Consider the following 14489-nt stretch of genomic DNA (forward strand, 5'->3'; position numbering starts at 1 on the left):
TGACTCAGAAGCATTCTCTGTCTCTTACTGCTTGGATTTTAAACTTATCTCCACCTTTGCACCAATTCCCCTGGGAGACCATCTCCTCATTTTGCAGGTGAGGAAGCCGAGGCTGGGAGGGATAAAAGGAATTGTCGAGCCAAGCCTGGAACCGGACTCCAAACCTCTGTACACAGGGGCCTCAGAGGCACTCGGGGCGGGCAGGCTGCAGGTGCCGGCACCCAGCACACAGGCACGCCTCGGGGAGGCTGGGAGGCATGGCGGTTCCAGCAAGGGGGGGAATTGGGCTGGTTGAACCTCGGTGTTCAGGGCGCCTTGGCTGGTAACGGAGGGTCTAGAATGCACGATGGAGCCAACCAGTGTGTCAATCAGACCCAACGAGGCTTGTCATCACCTTCTCTTCCCTGACCTCCCGGCAAGCACCTCTTTCCCTGTCTTCCTCCGCATCCTTCCTAAGGGAGCAGCAGCCTGAAATCACCCGTTTGCTCGTGGCCAGACAGAGGGGTCCCTCCTACCGGCAGTCGCACCTGCAGACTCCCTCGGGGTCTGTCTGTCCTTAGCGTCTACAACAGGCCGTCATATACTTTACGTTTTGTATATCCCCAACCGCCCCTCTGGAAACGTGTTTACCGATGAGAAAACTGAGTTTCAGTGAGGCTAAGTGACCTTTCCAAAGCGGCACAGCCAGGAATTGGCAACGCTGGGACCTGTGTCCACCTCATCTCCACCCCCTTGCCCAGGGGCTTTGTGGGTCGGCCGCCTGGAGTCACAGTCGGACGAGGGCGTGTGGCCAGAGACCACTTGCTCTGCTCTGTGGTCTGTACCCAGACCTTGGAGCTGTTTTGCCTTTTTTTTTTGGTCCCAACTGTGGAAGGGATTAGGGAGAGCAGCTATGGCCGCCCCCCCCCTCCTCCCCCCACCCCAGACCTCTGCAGACCGCGAGAGGATGCAGGGCCATGCATGCAGGGCTGTGTTCACACAGTGAAGCCACGTCCCGGCGGCAGTCAACGCCGGGGTCTGGCTGCGTCAGAGACGTGGACTTCATTGATCAGCTGGGGTGCGCCCGGTCCCTCCAAGACCCCCTGTCCCTTCCTCCCCCAGTGCCTCACACCTGCATTCCCGGAGATGTCACTCTGGAGACTGTCACTATGTATGTTTCAACACCCCCTGGGATTTCCATTTGTCTAACCACCCAGCCCAGCCCCAGTCCCCAAGCCGAGTGCTGCCAAAGGCTGGCGAACGAGCATTGGGTTGATCTACAACGAGGTCTGAAACCAGGGGGACAGCTGCCCGAACTGAATTAACGTGTGATATACACTGCCCTCAACTTGTCCCCCACCCTCCCGCCCCCGCCCCCAGGTGTCATGGCCAAGATTGGCTGAGGAGCCGTGCAGAATACTTACTACACCCCTGGCCGACAGGAGGCTGAGCATCTGGAGGGGCTGGCTAGGCGGGTGGCTGGACCGGGCCTGGGGGCTGGCCTTGCCGAGGGTCTTGGAGCAGCAGCGGGAGTGCCTGTGGCGAGACTTCCGCCCTTCCTCGGGGGACCGGCCGCGGTGCCTGGGGTCAGGGAGAGAGCCCTGAGGGTCTGTCCAAGGGGAGCTTGGCAGAGAGGAGGCTGAGGGTCCCATAGGATCTGAGGACTAGAGTGTGTGTTTGTATAAACTCCACGCACATCCATCCAAACATCCACCCACCCACCCACCTGCCCATTCATTCATTCTCTCATTGCCTCACTTGTTCATTTAACAAATGTTTATTTACGCACCTGGCACTATTTTAGGGGCCGGGATGCAGCTATGAAGACAGGAAAGGTCCCTACCCTGATTCAGTTTAGTGTCCTTCGCACATCTGAGAGGTATCTGTGTGCTGTGCCTGGGGGTGACTGTGTGTGTATCTGGGCCTGTCCGTCTGTGTTTTCATGTTTGTCTATAAATATAACCGCAGATTTCTGTGTGTCTTTGTGTATGTGACTTCGCCATCTGTGAAACAGGCATCTTACTGACTGTCACCCAAAACGCTTGGGGAAAATGTAGCTGACAAAAGTGACAAAGCTGCCTCCTGCAAGCCTGTCAGGCCGAGGTCTGGCTGCCCTGCCCGCCGTGCCAACCAGAGGCACCTCTGACTCAGAAAGGGCACTCGTTTAGGCTCCTCACGCTCGGCACCTCGATCACTGGCCCAGGGAAACGGAAAATTCTCCCTCCTCGCCCCCTACCCTCATCTGAACTGAATCTCACCGTATGCAGGGTGGGATCCGGGCACTGGTATTTTAAAAAACTTCCAAGGTGATGGCAAAGGGCAGCCAAAGTGAAGAAGGCCTGGGCTAGCCCTCGGCCTCCTTGGGATGATTGAGAGAGAAAAGGTACGTGAAAGGGTAGCTCAGTGCCAGGCCCTGTGGGCTTGGAGAAGCATTTCCCCTCCTCCTTGTTCCAGAGCTTCTGAGCAGACTGGGATGCAGCAGGACCAGGACAGTGAGATTTAAAGACCTCCCCGGTGACGTGAACACGTAGCCACGTGAGAGAAGCATTTAAGAAAAAATAAAGCGGCCGCCGGCATCCGGAAGCTGGCCTGGTGCTCAGGTGGCCTTGGTGTTCCCGCTTCACGTCAGCAGTTTCAATCACTGGCATCCACAAAGCCACTCCTTCTTCTGTTCTCCTCAGGCTGGGGCAGCAGCGTGTCAGCACAGGAAGGGCCTCAGAACGAGGCACTTTGTGCTGTGTGACCTTTCATAGGTTGCTTAACATCTCTGTGCTTAGAGCAACCCTTAGCGGGAGCGCAAAGTCCAGAGCCAGACGCCCCAGTTCAATCCTCGTCTGTCATTCAGTCGCTAAGTGAGGAGCAGGTTCCTAACCTCTCTGAGCCTCAGTGTCCTCATCTCTACAATGGGGATCACCAAGCACCTATTGCCTAAGGTGGTGGAAGGGCCCCTGTAGCTAAGAGTGGGAGAGCCTGCGCTCCCCAGTGTGGTCACAGGTACCAAGGAGGCATGTGTGTTGGTTAGCGGTGATGGTGGTCCCTGGAGTGCAGGCAGCGACTCCCCAGGGAAGTGATGACAGTGCCGAGGGTGGGGAGTGGGGAGGGGGCATCCCTCTGCTGGGACAGTGGCATGGGAAGCAAAGCTGATGTAACAGAAACTGGGCTCTGTGCAGCGGCTGGGTGAGGGGCCCTTTGGGGCGACGGGCTACCTGCTCTCGCAGCTGGAGGACCGGGACTCCGAGCTCTGGGATCGTGAGAGCCTGTGGTGGTGGCGGTGGCGGTGAGACTTTCGGGGCCGGCTTCGTGATCTTGAGGTTTTTTTTTTTTGGGTGGGGGGGGGGAGGGAGAAAAGAGAGAGAGAGAGAGATTGAGATTGAGTGATTGACCTTCTGATCGGACTGGGATGCAGTCTGATCGGACTCGTGTGACAAACCTTGTCCTCTGCCAGTGTCCCTGCCAAAGTTAAGCATCTCCCTCCACCTTACCCCATCACCCTTGCTCCCCACGGGGCACCTGGGGTCTCTAACCAGCCCTACTGGACACAAGTGAGCAGGAAGGGGGCTCTGGAGGAGCCGCCTGCGGACCCAGCCTCCCCTTCGGGAAGTAGGCTGCCAACCACACCCTGGACAGGATCGGCCCCACCTGTCCCCTCTCCCTCACCTAAGGCTGGAGTCGCATCAGCAGCCCCACACGCCACGCAGGCACCACGGTGTCAGCCCAGGGCCCGGGCTGCAGGAGGAACCTTTGCCCACAATAATGGCGTGGTGCTGGGTCTGTTAATTTCTCAAGTGAATATAGAACTATAAATTTTTGTTTATGTAAAGGACTAGAGAAGCGGTGCACAAAAATTTGTGCACTCGGGGGGGTCCCTCAGCCCGGCCTATGCCCTCTTGCAGTCTGGGACCCCTTGGAGGATGTCCATCTGCTGGCTTAGGCCTGCTCCCTGGGGGATCAGGCCCAAGCTGGCAGTCTGACATCCCTCTGGCAGCCCGGCAGCCCTTGGGGGATGTCCACTTGCCAGCGGGGAGCAGACCTGAGCTGCAGTCAGACATCCTTAGCACTGCTGAGGAGGCAGGAGAGGCTCCCACCACCACCACTGTACTGGCAGTGTCAGCCTGGCTTGTGGCTGAGCAAGCTCCCCCTGTGGGAGAGCACTGACCACTAGGGGGCAGCTCCTGCATTGAGCATCTGCCCCCTGGTGGTCAGTGTGTGTCATAGTGATCAGTCATTCCCAGTCGTTCTGCTGTTAGGGTCAGTTTGCATATTACCCTTTTATTATATAGGATAGAGGCCTGGTGCATGGGTGGGGGCCAGCTGGTTTGCCCTGAAGGGTGTCCCGGATCAGGGTGGGGGTCCCGCTGGGGTGCCTGGCCAGCCTGGGTGAGGGGCTGATGGGTGTTTGCAGGCTGGTCACACCCCCTTCAGGGTGGGGGTTCCCACTGGGGTGCCTGGCCAGCCTGGGTGAGGGGCTGATGGCTGTTTGCAGGCTGGTCACACCCCCTTCAGGGTGGGGGTCCCCACTGGGATGCCTGGCCAGCCTGGGTGAGGGGCTGATGGCTGTTTTCAGGCTGGCCACACCCCCTTTAGGGTGGGGGGTCTACTGGGGTGCCTGGCCAGTCTGGGTGAGGGGCTGAGGGCCGTTTTCAGGCTGGCCAAGACCCCCGGTGATGGAAGCTCCCAGCCTTTTTTTCTTTTTTTTTTTTTTATTCTGGGATTTATTTACCTTCTATAATTGAAACTTTGTAGCCTTGAGAGGAGCTCAGAGCCGGTCAGCGCAGGCGGGAGGGAAGCCTCCTGCTCGCTCCAGCTCTGTGGCCACGGCCGGCTGAAAGCAGGTATCTGGGGTTTATTTACCTTCTGTAATTGAAACTTTGTTGCTTTGAGTGGAGCTCAGAGCCGGCCACGGCAGGCGGGAAGCTTGGCTTCCTCCATCACTGGAGCAACCAAGCCTCCTGCTCGCTCCAGCTCTGTGGCTGCCGGCCGCCATCTTGGTTGGGTTAATTTGCATATAGTCGCTCTGATCGACTGGTGGGTGTGGCTTAGGTGTAGTGAAGGTACAGTCAATTTGCATGTTTGTCTTTTATTAGTGTAGATTCCTATTTTAAATGGGGGCTCGTTTTTAAAAATGACACTGTTTGGGGCAAGCAAACACACCTGCAGAGTAAATGAAGCCTCTGGGCTGCCAGCTTGTAACCTCAGGCCTGGAAATGGAGTCTAGAATCTTCCCAGGGAGTCAAAAGCCCACTTTCAGGATGAGTCACAAAAAGCACAGTCGTCATGGCCACTGTCACTAAAGTCGGTACCTTGACAGCGACTTCAGCTCCTTTTCAATGATAACAAGGACTCGGAAACAGCGGTGGCCACTGAGGGTGTGGATGGTTTGGGCAGAGCCAGGAGGATGTGGGGTTAGAGAGGACTATGGGGAGGGAGCGTGATTATTTCCACCAAGAACTCGGGGATCTTGTACTGTGATAACCAGGCCACTGCCCTTGTGTGAAGTCCAAAATCTGACCTTGAACCCCAAGCACCTCCAGGAGTCACCTGTCTAGCTCTGCAGCTTCCTTGCGTGATAGCGCCTGGCCTGGCGAGCTCGAGCAGCTCCGAAATGCTCGTGTTCAGGCTCACACCTTTCCCAGGTCCTGACATCCTGGTGACAGTGATAAGGAGGCAGGCAACCCGCACTCACACACACTGCAGGCCAGCACTATGCTCTAGGCATTTTCCTTAAATGGACTCAACTGTTCCTCACAACAACCTATGTAGTAGCTTCCCTATTATTCCCATTTCACAGATGAGGAAACCAAGGCACAGAGAGTGTATGCACTTGTTTAACCGCAACCAAGAATAGTTCCACCTGCATCCTCACCCCCAACCCTGACACCCCCCTCCTGTAGGATGCCCCCTCCTGTAGGATGCCCCCTCCTGTAAGATGCCCCCCTTCTGTAGGACGCCCCCCTCCTGTAGGACACCCCCTCCTGTAGGACGCCCCCCTCACTGCCATGCCCTCTTTCCTGCAACAGGGCTCCCACAGCTCCCTGGACTTCCTCCTGCCACTGCTGTGCTGCGGCCCGTCCCTGCCTGGCTCCTGTGCCCGCTGCACCGTGAGTTTCCCGAGGCCAGAAGAGAGCTGGCTGCCCTCTGTCCTGGGCCCAGCGCAGGGCCGCCACACCAGGCCTTACTAAGAGGGTGAGTAAAGGGCTGATCACCCCAGGGCCACTGGTGTAAAAGCAGCCCGGATAGGGGACTTGGCAGGAGTGACCATCCTCTAGTGCAGTGGTTCTCAACTTTCCCAATGCCGCAACCCTTTAATACAGTTCCTCATGTTGTGGTGACCCCCAATTTCATTGTTACAAATTGAACATAATTAAAGCATAGTGATTAATCACAAAAACAACATATAATTATATATGTGTTTTCCGATGGTCTTAGGCGACCCCTGTGAAAGGGTTGTTCGACCCCCAAAGGGGTCGCGACCCACAGGTTGAGAACCACTGCTCTAGTGGTTTCTGGGACTCATTCAGCTCTGGGCACTGGGAGGGCGGCCACTTGCTGCCTGAGGCGGGCAGGTCTGGCCTCAGCGAGGAGCCCACCCCGCCCTAGGGTCTGGGCTCGGCCCCTGGCTCTGGGCATCTGCACTGCAGCCCACTGAGCAAGTGGGGCCGAGGGCGCAGAGAACCACGCTGTCTGTATTTGGCATGAAAGCACATGCCATGCCCGTGACCAATAGCTACCTCTTGACTCACACAAGCCTGGTGACCAGGAAGCCCCCTGAGCTGACTTGAAGTGCTGCTGCTTCCTTCTGGAGCTTCTTCCGGGCCCCGGGGTGGTGGCAGAAATGCCCTCCTTTGCACTGACCTTGAGTGAAGTGACCTTTGGAGCTGCAAAGCTGAGCGCCCCTCTCTGTGCCCTGCCTTTCATCCCACTGCCTTTGATCCTCGCTTTAGAAGCCTCTTGGCAGGAGATAAAATATTTGTTGGCTGGAAAACACACGCACTAACATTTGCAGGGGATGGAGTAGGTGGGTTGTAACCAAATGCGCTTTTAATTTGGCTGGGAAGTGACCTCGGCAGGAAGCGCCGGCTGATTTGAATTTCTACACCAGCTACAAACCGTGAACCCGCTGGGGTCCCAAGACGGGCAAGGGCTCACTGATACCTCTGTGCCCCAAGCTCCAGCAGCCAGGGCTCGGACTCATGTGCACCTCATGCATGTGCATGCATGTGATCATGCCCCCTTACCCCTCGTGCACACACAGCACACGTGTGCACAGGTAAAGATCCCCCCCGAGTGCATAATGCACACAGATATGAGCAGTGCACACTCAGTGTGTACAATTCACATACAATGGCAGACAGCGCACCTTTGTGCACACAGTCATGCTCACATAAGCACAGGCACACGTATTGCATTCGTATGAACACAAATACATACCACACACACACGATGTACCCATATTGCGTACATTTATACACACAGTTCACACAAATGTTTGCATGATGGGAAAACCTATAGACATTTACAAACAATGTGTGCGCTACACATGGACACACTGGATACACATAAATACAGAGCACAGGCACAGGAGCGCCGAGTTCACACACAAGGGGGGTGCCGGGCACATGGGTGCACACCCTTCACTTGCATGCACACACACACCCATCGTACAGACCACTGTGTGCGCTTACTCACTCCCAAGCCCACAGAGCGAGGGCACACTCAGCTCTGTCCTCCCTCTCCCGGCACTCACCCTCTCCTGGCCCCTCCCTGTTCCCAGTCATTGGGCAACTCCCCAGGCTGGAGGGCTTTCCCGAGATCTCCACTCACTGCTTTTTGTGCCTCTTCTCTTCCCTCCTCTTGCTCTTTGGGCTGGAGGAGCTAAATGAGAAGTGAATGGCCAGTTAATTGAAAGATGCAAAACCCCAGGTAAAAGTAAACATAAACAGTAGGTAAAGTGCATCACACACAGGGGCCACGGGAACCAGGCTGTCCGGGCCGGCACCGCGTCTCCCAGACCCGAGCAGTGGACGCAGACTCTTTCCCCACAGGTCCAGCTAGAGACACCGGCCCACACTGGCGGGAGGTGCGGGCTGGTTTTGGCAGCTTAATGCTAATAAAAGTAACGATACTACTGCCATTGTTGGAGGCTTTAGTACAGAGTGGACATTCTGCTAAATACTCTGTCAATAACCTCATTTTACCCTCCCTGCACCTATGGGTAGAGGGACAAGTTGACTAAGGACCCATTTTACAGATGTGGATACTGAGCCTCGGAGGAGCCACAATCACACAGGTGAGCGGGGACGTGGCCACACCGGGCCCCCGGAGCCCACGCTCTTGGCGCCGTGCCATCTGTATCCGAGAGAGGAGAACGAATGTTCAAGGAGACACCGAAGCCCCAGCAAGCTTGGCAGATGCTGGAATGTTCTGCCCATGAACCTTCAAGCATTTGGGTTTTAGTGTCTTATTTTCTAAATCAGAGGCTTGGGCTACGGACAAAATGGACAACGATGACCCGAGGTCCCGGCGTAAAGAAACGGAGGCCCCAGAGGGTGAGCGAGATTTGGCCTTCAAGGCCGACTGGTTTCAGGCATCAATAAGAAGCATGACTGGCCAGGCCCTGGGACGGGAGGGCTGGCTCTGCACAGACATCGGACCTCGCCGTGGGCCTCGGATCTGTCTTCATGATTGAGACTCAGTCGGGGGGTGTGGGGGGGCAGGGCCTCCCTGAAAGACCCAAGTTCAAGTTCCGGCCCCACGGCAGGTACTGTGCGACATTGGCAAGTGGCCTGTCTATTGGAGACCCTTCCTTGGCTGTGACAGTGAGCAGGGCCCAGGCTGCGGGGCTGAGTGAATGGAGGGCGCCGGTACCACGTCTATTTGTTCCTGAATGAACGGAAGGGCTCTGCACGCTGCCAGCCGCTCGCCATGTGGCTGTGCTACTGAGGGAGCCTCGGCCGCTGTCCTGACGCTGCCGGAGACCTGGGTTTACAGTTTGGCTCTGCCACCTTCTGACTGTGTCTGTCTGAGCCTCAGTTTCTTCATCTGTAACATGGGACTGCACCGCACAGGCTGTGATGAGGGTGAGTGGGGATTAAATACACAACTCATGGGAAGGGCTTAGGCGGGCTCCCATGTATGGGGAGCACCCTAGCTGTGTTGGTGCCCAGTTTCCAGTACAGTGGGGTTGCCTCCGTCACTCAGCTGGAGTCTGGGAAGGCTGGGAGGGGGGGAGGGCGGGGAGCTGATGTTTCTCTCCATGCCCCACCCCAGGCCTCCGTCAGTGCTCAGATGAGGCTCTTGCAAGTGGGGGAAGCTCTGGAGGGGCACCTGCCGGCGGGTTGGGAGCAGCCCGCCTGCCTGATGGAAGCTGGAAGCTGACTCGGAACTTTCCGGGAGACAGGCCAGGCCGTTACTTGGGAGGAAACCGGCACAGGAAGAGGAAGAGGGTGAGCCCAAGAGCACAGGGGACACTGAGCCCAGAGGCTCCAGTGCAGTGATGGCGAACCTATGACACGCGTGTCAGAGGTGACACGCGAACTCATTTTTTTGGTTGATTTTTCTTTGTTAAATGGCATTTAAATATATAAAATAAATATCAAAAATATAAATCTTTGTTTTACTATGGTTGCCAATATCAAAAAATTTCTATATGTGACACGGCACCAGAGTTTAGTTAGGGTTTTTCAAAATGCTGACACGCCGAGCTCAAAAGGTTCGCCATCACTGCTAGTGGTTCTCAACCTTCTGGCCCTTTAAATATAGTTCCTCATGTTGTGACCCAACCATACAATTATTTTCGTTGCTACTTCATAACTGTAATGTTGCTACTGTTATGAATCGTAATGTAAATATTTGATATGCAGGATGGTCTTAGGCGACCCCTGTGAAAGGGTCGTTCGACTGCCAAAGGGGTCGCGACCCACAGGTTGAGAACCGCTGCTCTAGGCGAAGAAGGCAGAGGCTGAGCGAGCAGCCAGGGGGACACGGTTCTTACCTGTGCCTTCGCTTCTTGGAGAACGACCTGGTGGAAGGAAAAAGGAAGAGAGAGAGGGAGGAAGGGGAGGAGAGAAAGGAGGAAGGAAAACACAGGGAGGAGGGAGGAAGGGGAGGAGGGAGGAAGACACAGAGGGAGGAGGGGAGGAGGGAGGAAGACACAGAGGGAGGAGGGGAGGGGGGAGGGAGGGGAGGAGGCAAGAAGGGGAGGGGGGATGAAGGGGAGGAGGAAGGAAGACACAGGAAGGAGGGGAGGAGGGAGGAAGGCACAGAGGGAGGAAGGGGAGGAGGGAGGAAGACACAGAGGGAGGAGGGGAGGAGGGAGGAAGACACAGAGGAAGGAGGGGAGGGGGGGAGGGAGGGGAGGAGGGAAGAAGGGGAGGGGGGATGAAGGGGAGGAGGAAGGAAGACACAGAGGGAGGAGGGGAGGAGGGAAGGAGGGAAGAGAATAAAGAGAGGTGAGGTTGAGGGTCTTTCCCTGGATGAATGTATCAGTGAGCTTGCGGTCATGTGACACTGGGGTCGGGATGCCTAGCGAAGCCTCCTCGTCTCTTAGATTCTGAAGGGTATGAAGACCACATGGGAGGCACTGTCTGCAGTTTGAATTCCCAGGTCAAAACCTACCAGCGCTCAGCCCTCACCCAAATTGGCAGTGAGCCCCCTGCGATGAGGTTGGGTGCGTCTGGTGAGGGTGATGTAAGGGAGTCCTCTGCCCCTCCCCACCCCCAGCCTCGCTTTCCTCTGTCTCTCCCCAGCTGTGGACTTGTCACTGTCATTATCGTCCTCATCACTGTCACCCGCATGGACAACCAGGTTCCACATGTGGGGTGCACTGTGGGCCAGGCTCCATGCTCAGCATCTCACACCCCCCCATCCTCTCTCCCCCCCAAACCCTGGGAGATGCTGTTAACCACCATTTCACAAGGACGCTGAAGCTCAGAGAAGTCAGTTCAGTTGCCCAGGTCACACAGCTTTCACCGAGGAACTCCTGCTCATTCCTGGAGGGCCTCTGCGGTGGCCTCTCTTCCGTGTTGCGTGTTCCGATCCCCGGGCTGCCTGGGTGCCTCCCCCCTGCCCCACCAGCTCTGAGGCCAGACCTGCACACAAGTAACTACCTAGTCCCCCAACTAAATGTGAGCGACTTGAGGGCAGGGGCTGGGCTTTGGTGACTGTCCTGTTCCTGGGCCCAGAATCCTCATTCACGACACATGATAGGCATTCAATAAACAGGTGTAAAAAATAGAGTTTTTAAAAAACTTGAAGCCTTGCCCTAACCGGTTTGGCTCAGTGGATAGAGCGTCAGCCTGCGGACTGAAGGGTCCCAGGTTCCATTCCGGTCAAGGGCATGTACCTTGGTTGCAGGCACATCCCATTGGGGAGTGTGCAGGAGGCAGCTGATCAATGTTTCTAACTCTCTATCCCTCTCCCTTCCTCTCTGTAAAAAATCAATAAAATATATTTGTTTTAAAAAAACTTGAAGCCTTTTTAATGGAGCAGAGACAAAAAAATCTCAATGCATCCTCTGCTCCTAGCTCCTGTCTCCAAATAGTCAGCCACCATTAAGCAGACACTGAGGACGAGGGGGCGCTGGGCCAGCGTGGGGGGTGCTGCTCGGAGGGAAGGGTCCGGGAGCATCAGCACCAGCGTGTCCTCCTCTCCCCGTGACAAACACTGGCCTGGCCCCTAAACACAGCCTGGCGTCCTCCGGGGAGCATCTGCCCGCTCTCCCGCCCGCCCCATGAACCACACGTGTGAGGGTGGTGCCTGCGTGTGGACTGGGACCTTTTGGAACGTGTGTCCAGTTCAGAGGCCCCTTAACTGCCCACAAGGGGGACAATCCCAGAGCCTGTTGGCACGATTCCACCTGTGGGCCACGGTCACCCACCGAGAGGCCTTTCCTGGGGAATCTGACGGAGAGCCCGTGTCTCCCTGTGGCCGGGCCTGCGATGTGGAGACAGCAGCAGGGCCGCCGTGGCTCCCACTCAGAGCAGAAACTGCCTGTCCTGCTTGGGTTCCATCAGCCTCCGCTCCCCAGTGCTAGACCCTCACGGAGGCCTGGCTGTCCCTGGGACACCCCTGCCTCCCTATCGCCCTATCGCCCCGTCCCCTCTGGCCCAAGTGGCTTTAGTGGGATCTGGTCCTCGCAACCAGGGTCTCAGGTTGTGCAAGATACAAAAACAAAAACAATTCCTAGATCAGTGATGGCGAACCTATGACACGCATGTCAGAGGTGACACGCGAACTCATTTTTTTGGTTGGTTTTTCTTTGTTAAATGGTATTTAAATATATAAAATAAGTATCAAAAATATAAGTCTTTGTTTTACTATGGTTGCAAATATCAAAAAATTTCTATATGTGACACGGCACTAGAGTTAAGTTAGGGTTTTTCAAAATGCTGACACGCTGAGCTCAAAAGGTTCGCCATCAGTCCTAGATAAACATTTCATGTGAGTGAAATGCTCCCAAATGCCCTTTCAGTGTCCCCACTCTCCGCCCCCGCACCCCCCCCCCCCCCCGTGTATCCCTGACCCCCCACCTCCCCACCCAGAGCACCCCTGCTTGCAGAGGAGGAAGGTCAATACCTGCATCGCTTATGCTTCTTGGAACTTTTCTTCTTCTTTTTCTTGACAGGCGATGGGCTATAGGACGGGGACCTGTGGGAGAGGGAGACCTCGTCACAGGGAGGTTCTTAAAGGCCGGGGATGGTTTCAAAAAGACCCCTTTGTAGCTCCAATGCCGGTCTCAGCTCCTTCCATGACACACACACCAAGGCATTTGTTTGAAACGTCAGGCTGAGGTTCAGGTGACCCGAGTTCCAATTCCGACCTTACTACCAACTCATGAGGTCACCTTGGGTAGGTCACTGCTCTGACTTCCCCCTGACAAAGCACCCAGGCTGGGGAAGATTCGAGTTTCACACTCCGTGGAGGAGCAGCCGGGGTCAGGCAGGAGGGAGCGGTGGGGACTGTGGCCAACCAGACAGCACCTGGCTGAAGGGCAGCTTCTGAGATCAGCCGAGGGGCCCGTGTGGGAATGCAGCCCGGCTGCCAAAAACCCTCCTTTTTCAATAGAAGTCACCAGAAACACATCTTTGAACATGAAATCTCCTGGCTTTCAAATGTTGGCCACCAATTAAAAAGACAAAACCAAAACCAAAACAAACAAACAAACAAACAAAACAAAAAACCCCCCACAAAAAGCCACTTTGCAGAGCAAACAAACATGTCTGCCTGGGGAGGGCAGGGCCGAGAGTCACAGTGTCGGCCCCAAACAGGAGCCCCGGGGCACTTGCTGAATGAGAGTGAGTGAGTGCAGCCTGACGCCTGTGCTTTCCTTCTCGGAAGTGTTCTCACGCCCTCTGCTAAGATGCAGAGGCAGAAGCCATTTGCCCCAATTCCACCACTCGCCCCCAAAGTCTGGAAGTCAGGGTCTCATCCATATTCCCCTTTGGGCCCCCTTAGGAGGCTAAAGGGGTGTCCTGGACCTGTCACTCAGACACTCCTCTCTGCTGCCCCCTGCAGGCTTCTTTGAATACTGCCTCCCAGATTTGGTGTGTTTTTCAACTCCCCCTTCTAAGGCCTCTGCCCATCACGGTGGGTCCAATGAGTGGCAGCTTAGAAGAATATCTGGGAATCTTCTTAAATACAAAAGAATTAAAGGAAATGGTACATAGAAAAAAATCACAGGATACAAAAGGATCAATAGTTGGCACAAGTATAAAACCCGTGATCCTTGGCTTTAACCTGCTGGTGGGTGTGGCCGAGCCCATGAGGAGCCTGGAGTCCTGTCCCGGGGCTTCGCCACCCCCTCTCGGTGCCTTTCTTTTCTCTAAAATGGGGACAACAGTGCTTGCCGGGTGGATTGAGGTCAAGGGTAAAGGAGGGTGTGGAGGACACAGTGCTTAGCGCAGCCCTGCGCACAGAGACAGTTCTCAAAGAAACAAAAACAAAACACAAATCGATATTCATGGCCACGGCGATGCTTCCGACTAACTGGTCGCTGACTATGTGTCAGACACTTGACAGCTCCGTCCACATCTGTTTTGTTCATCTAATTCACACAAAAATCCCAAGAGGTAGGAATTACCCTCATTTTACAGAAGTGGAAACAGAGAGGTGAAGTGGCTTCTCCAAGGTCACACAGCTGATTAAGAGGCAGAGAGGGGAACTCAACCCCAGGGGTCACTGGCTCCGCAGCCCCCTTGACCCCCGCTCTGTCCCGTCCCCCATCTTCAAGGCATCCCCTTCCCTAGGCCTCACCTCCTTCTCCTCTTCCGGGCGGACTTCTTCTTCTTCTTCTTCCCCCTGGAGGACGGCGGTGGCGTCCGATCTTTGTCGCGGGAGGCGCTGCAGGGAGCACAGAGTCTGGCCTTAGAGGACTCAGGGTTCCCGAGCCCCCTCAGGGCTGTTGCTGAGGGAAGAGGGACCCAGCTCCTTGGAGGGTGAAGGCCCAGAGTGGGTCCCTAATTAAAACCTCACGGCTGGATCGGTCACACTTCAGACTAAGTGCCTCAAATAAG

General features: G+C 55.7%; 1 protein-coding gene across 1 annotated transcript in view; it reads right to left on the minus strand.

Annotated features, from left to right (window-relative positions):
- The window catches only part of SRRM4 (serine/arginine repetitive matrix 4), a 367949-nt gene that overhangs the window by 25130 nt on the left and 328330 nt on the right, over positions 1 to 14489 (minus strand). The window contains exons 10-15 of the mRNA XM_070400012.1: positions 14230 to 14316; positions 12553 to 12624; positions 9971 to 9997; positions 7801 to 7851; positions 3186 to 3284; positions 1404 to 1560 (exon numbers count right to left, since the gene is read on the minus strand). Of these exons, the coding sequence (XP_070256113.1) occupies positions 1404 to 1560; positions 3186 to 3284; positions 7801 to 7851; positions 9971 to 9997; positions 12553 to 12624; positions 14230 to 14316 (493 nt within the window). The remainder of the gene's footprint in view (positions 1 to 1403; positions 1561 to 3185; positions 3285 to 7800; positions 7852 to 9970; positions 9998 to 12552; positions 12625 to 14229; positions 14317 to 14489) is intronic.

The sequence above is a fragment of the Myotis yumanensis genome, unplaced genomic scaffold (assembly GCF_028538775.1).
Source record: "Myotis yumanensis isolate MYYU_CA2020_CCGP unplaced genomic scaffold, mMyoYum1.0.hap1 SCAF_19, whole genome shotgun sequence".
NCBI classification, from domain to species: domain Eukaryota; kingdom Metazoa; phylum Chordata; class Mammalia; order Chiroptera; family Vespertilionidae; genus Myotis; species Myotis yumanensis.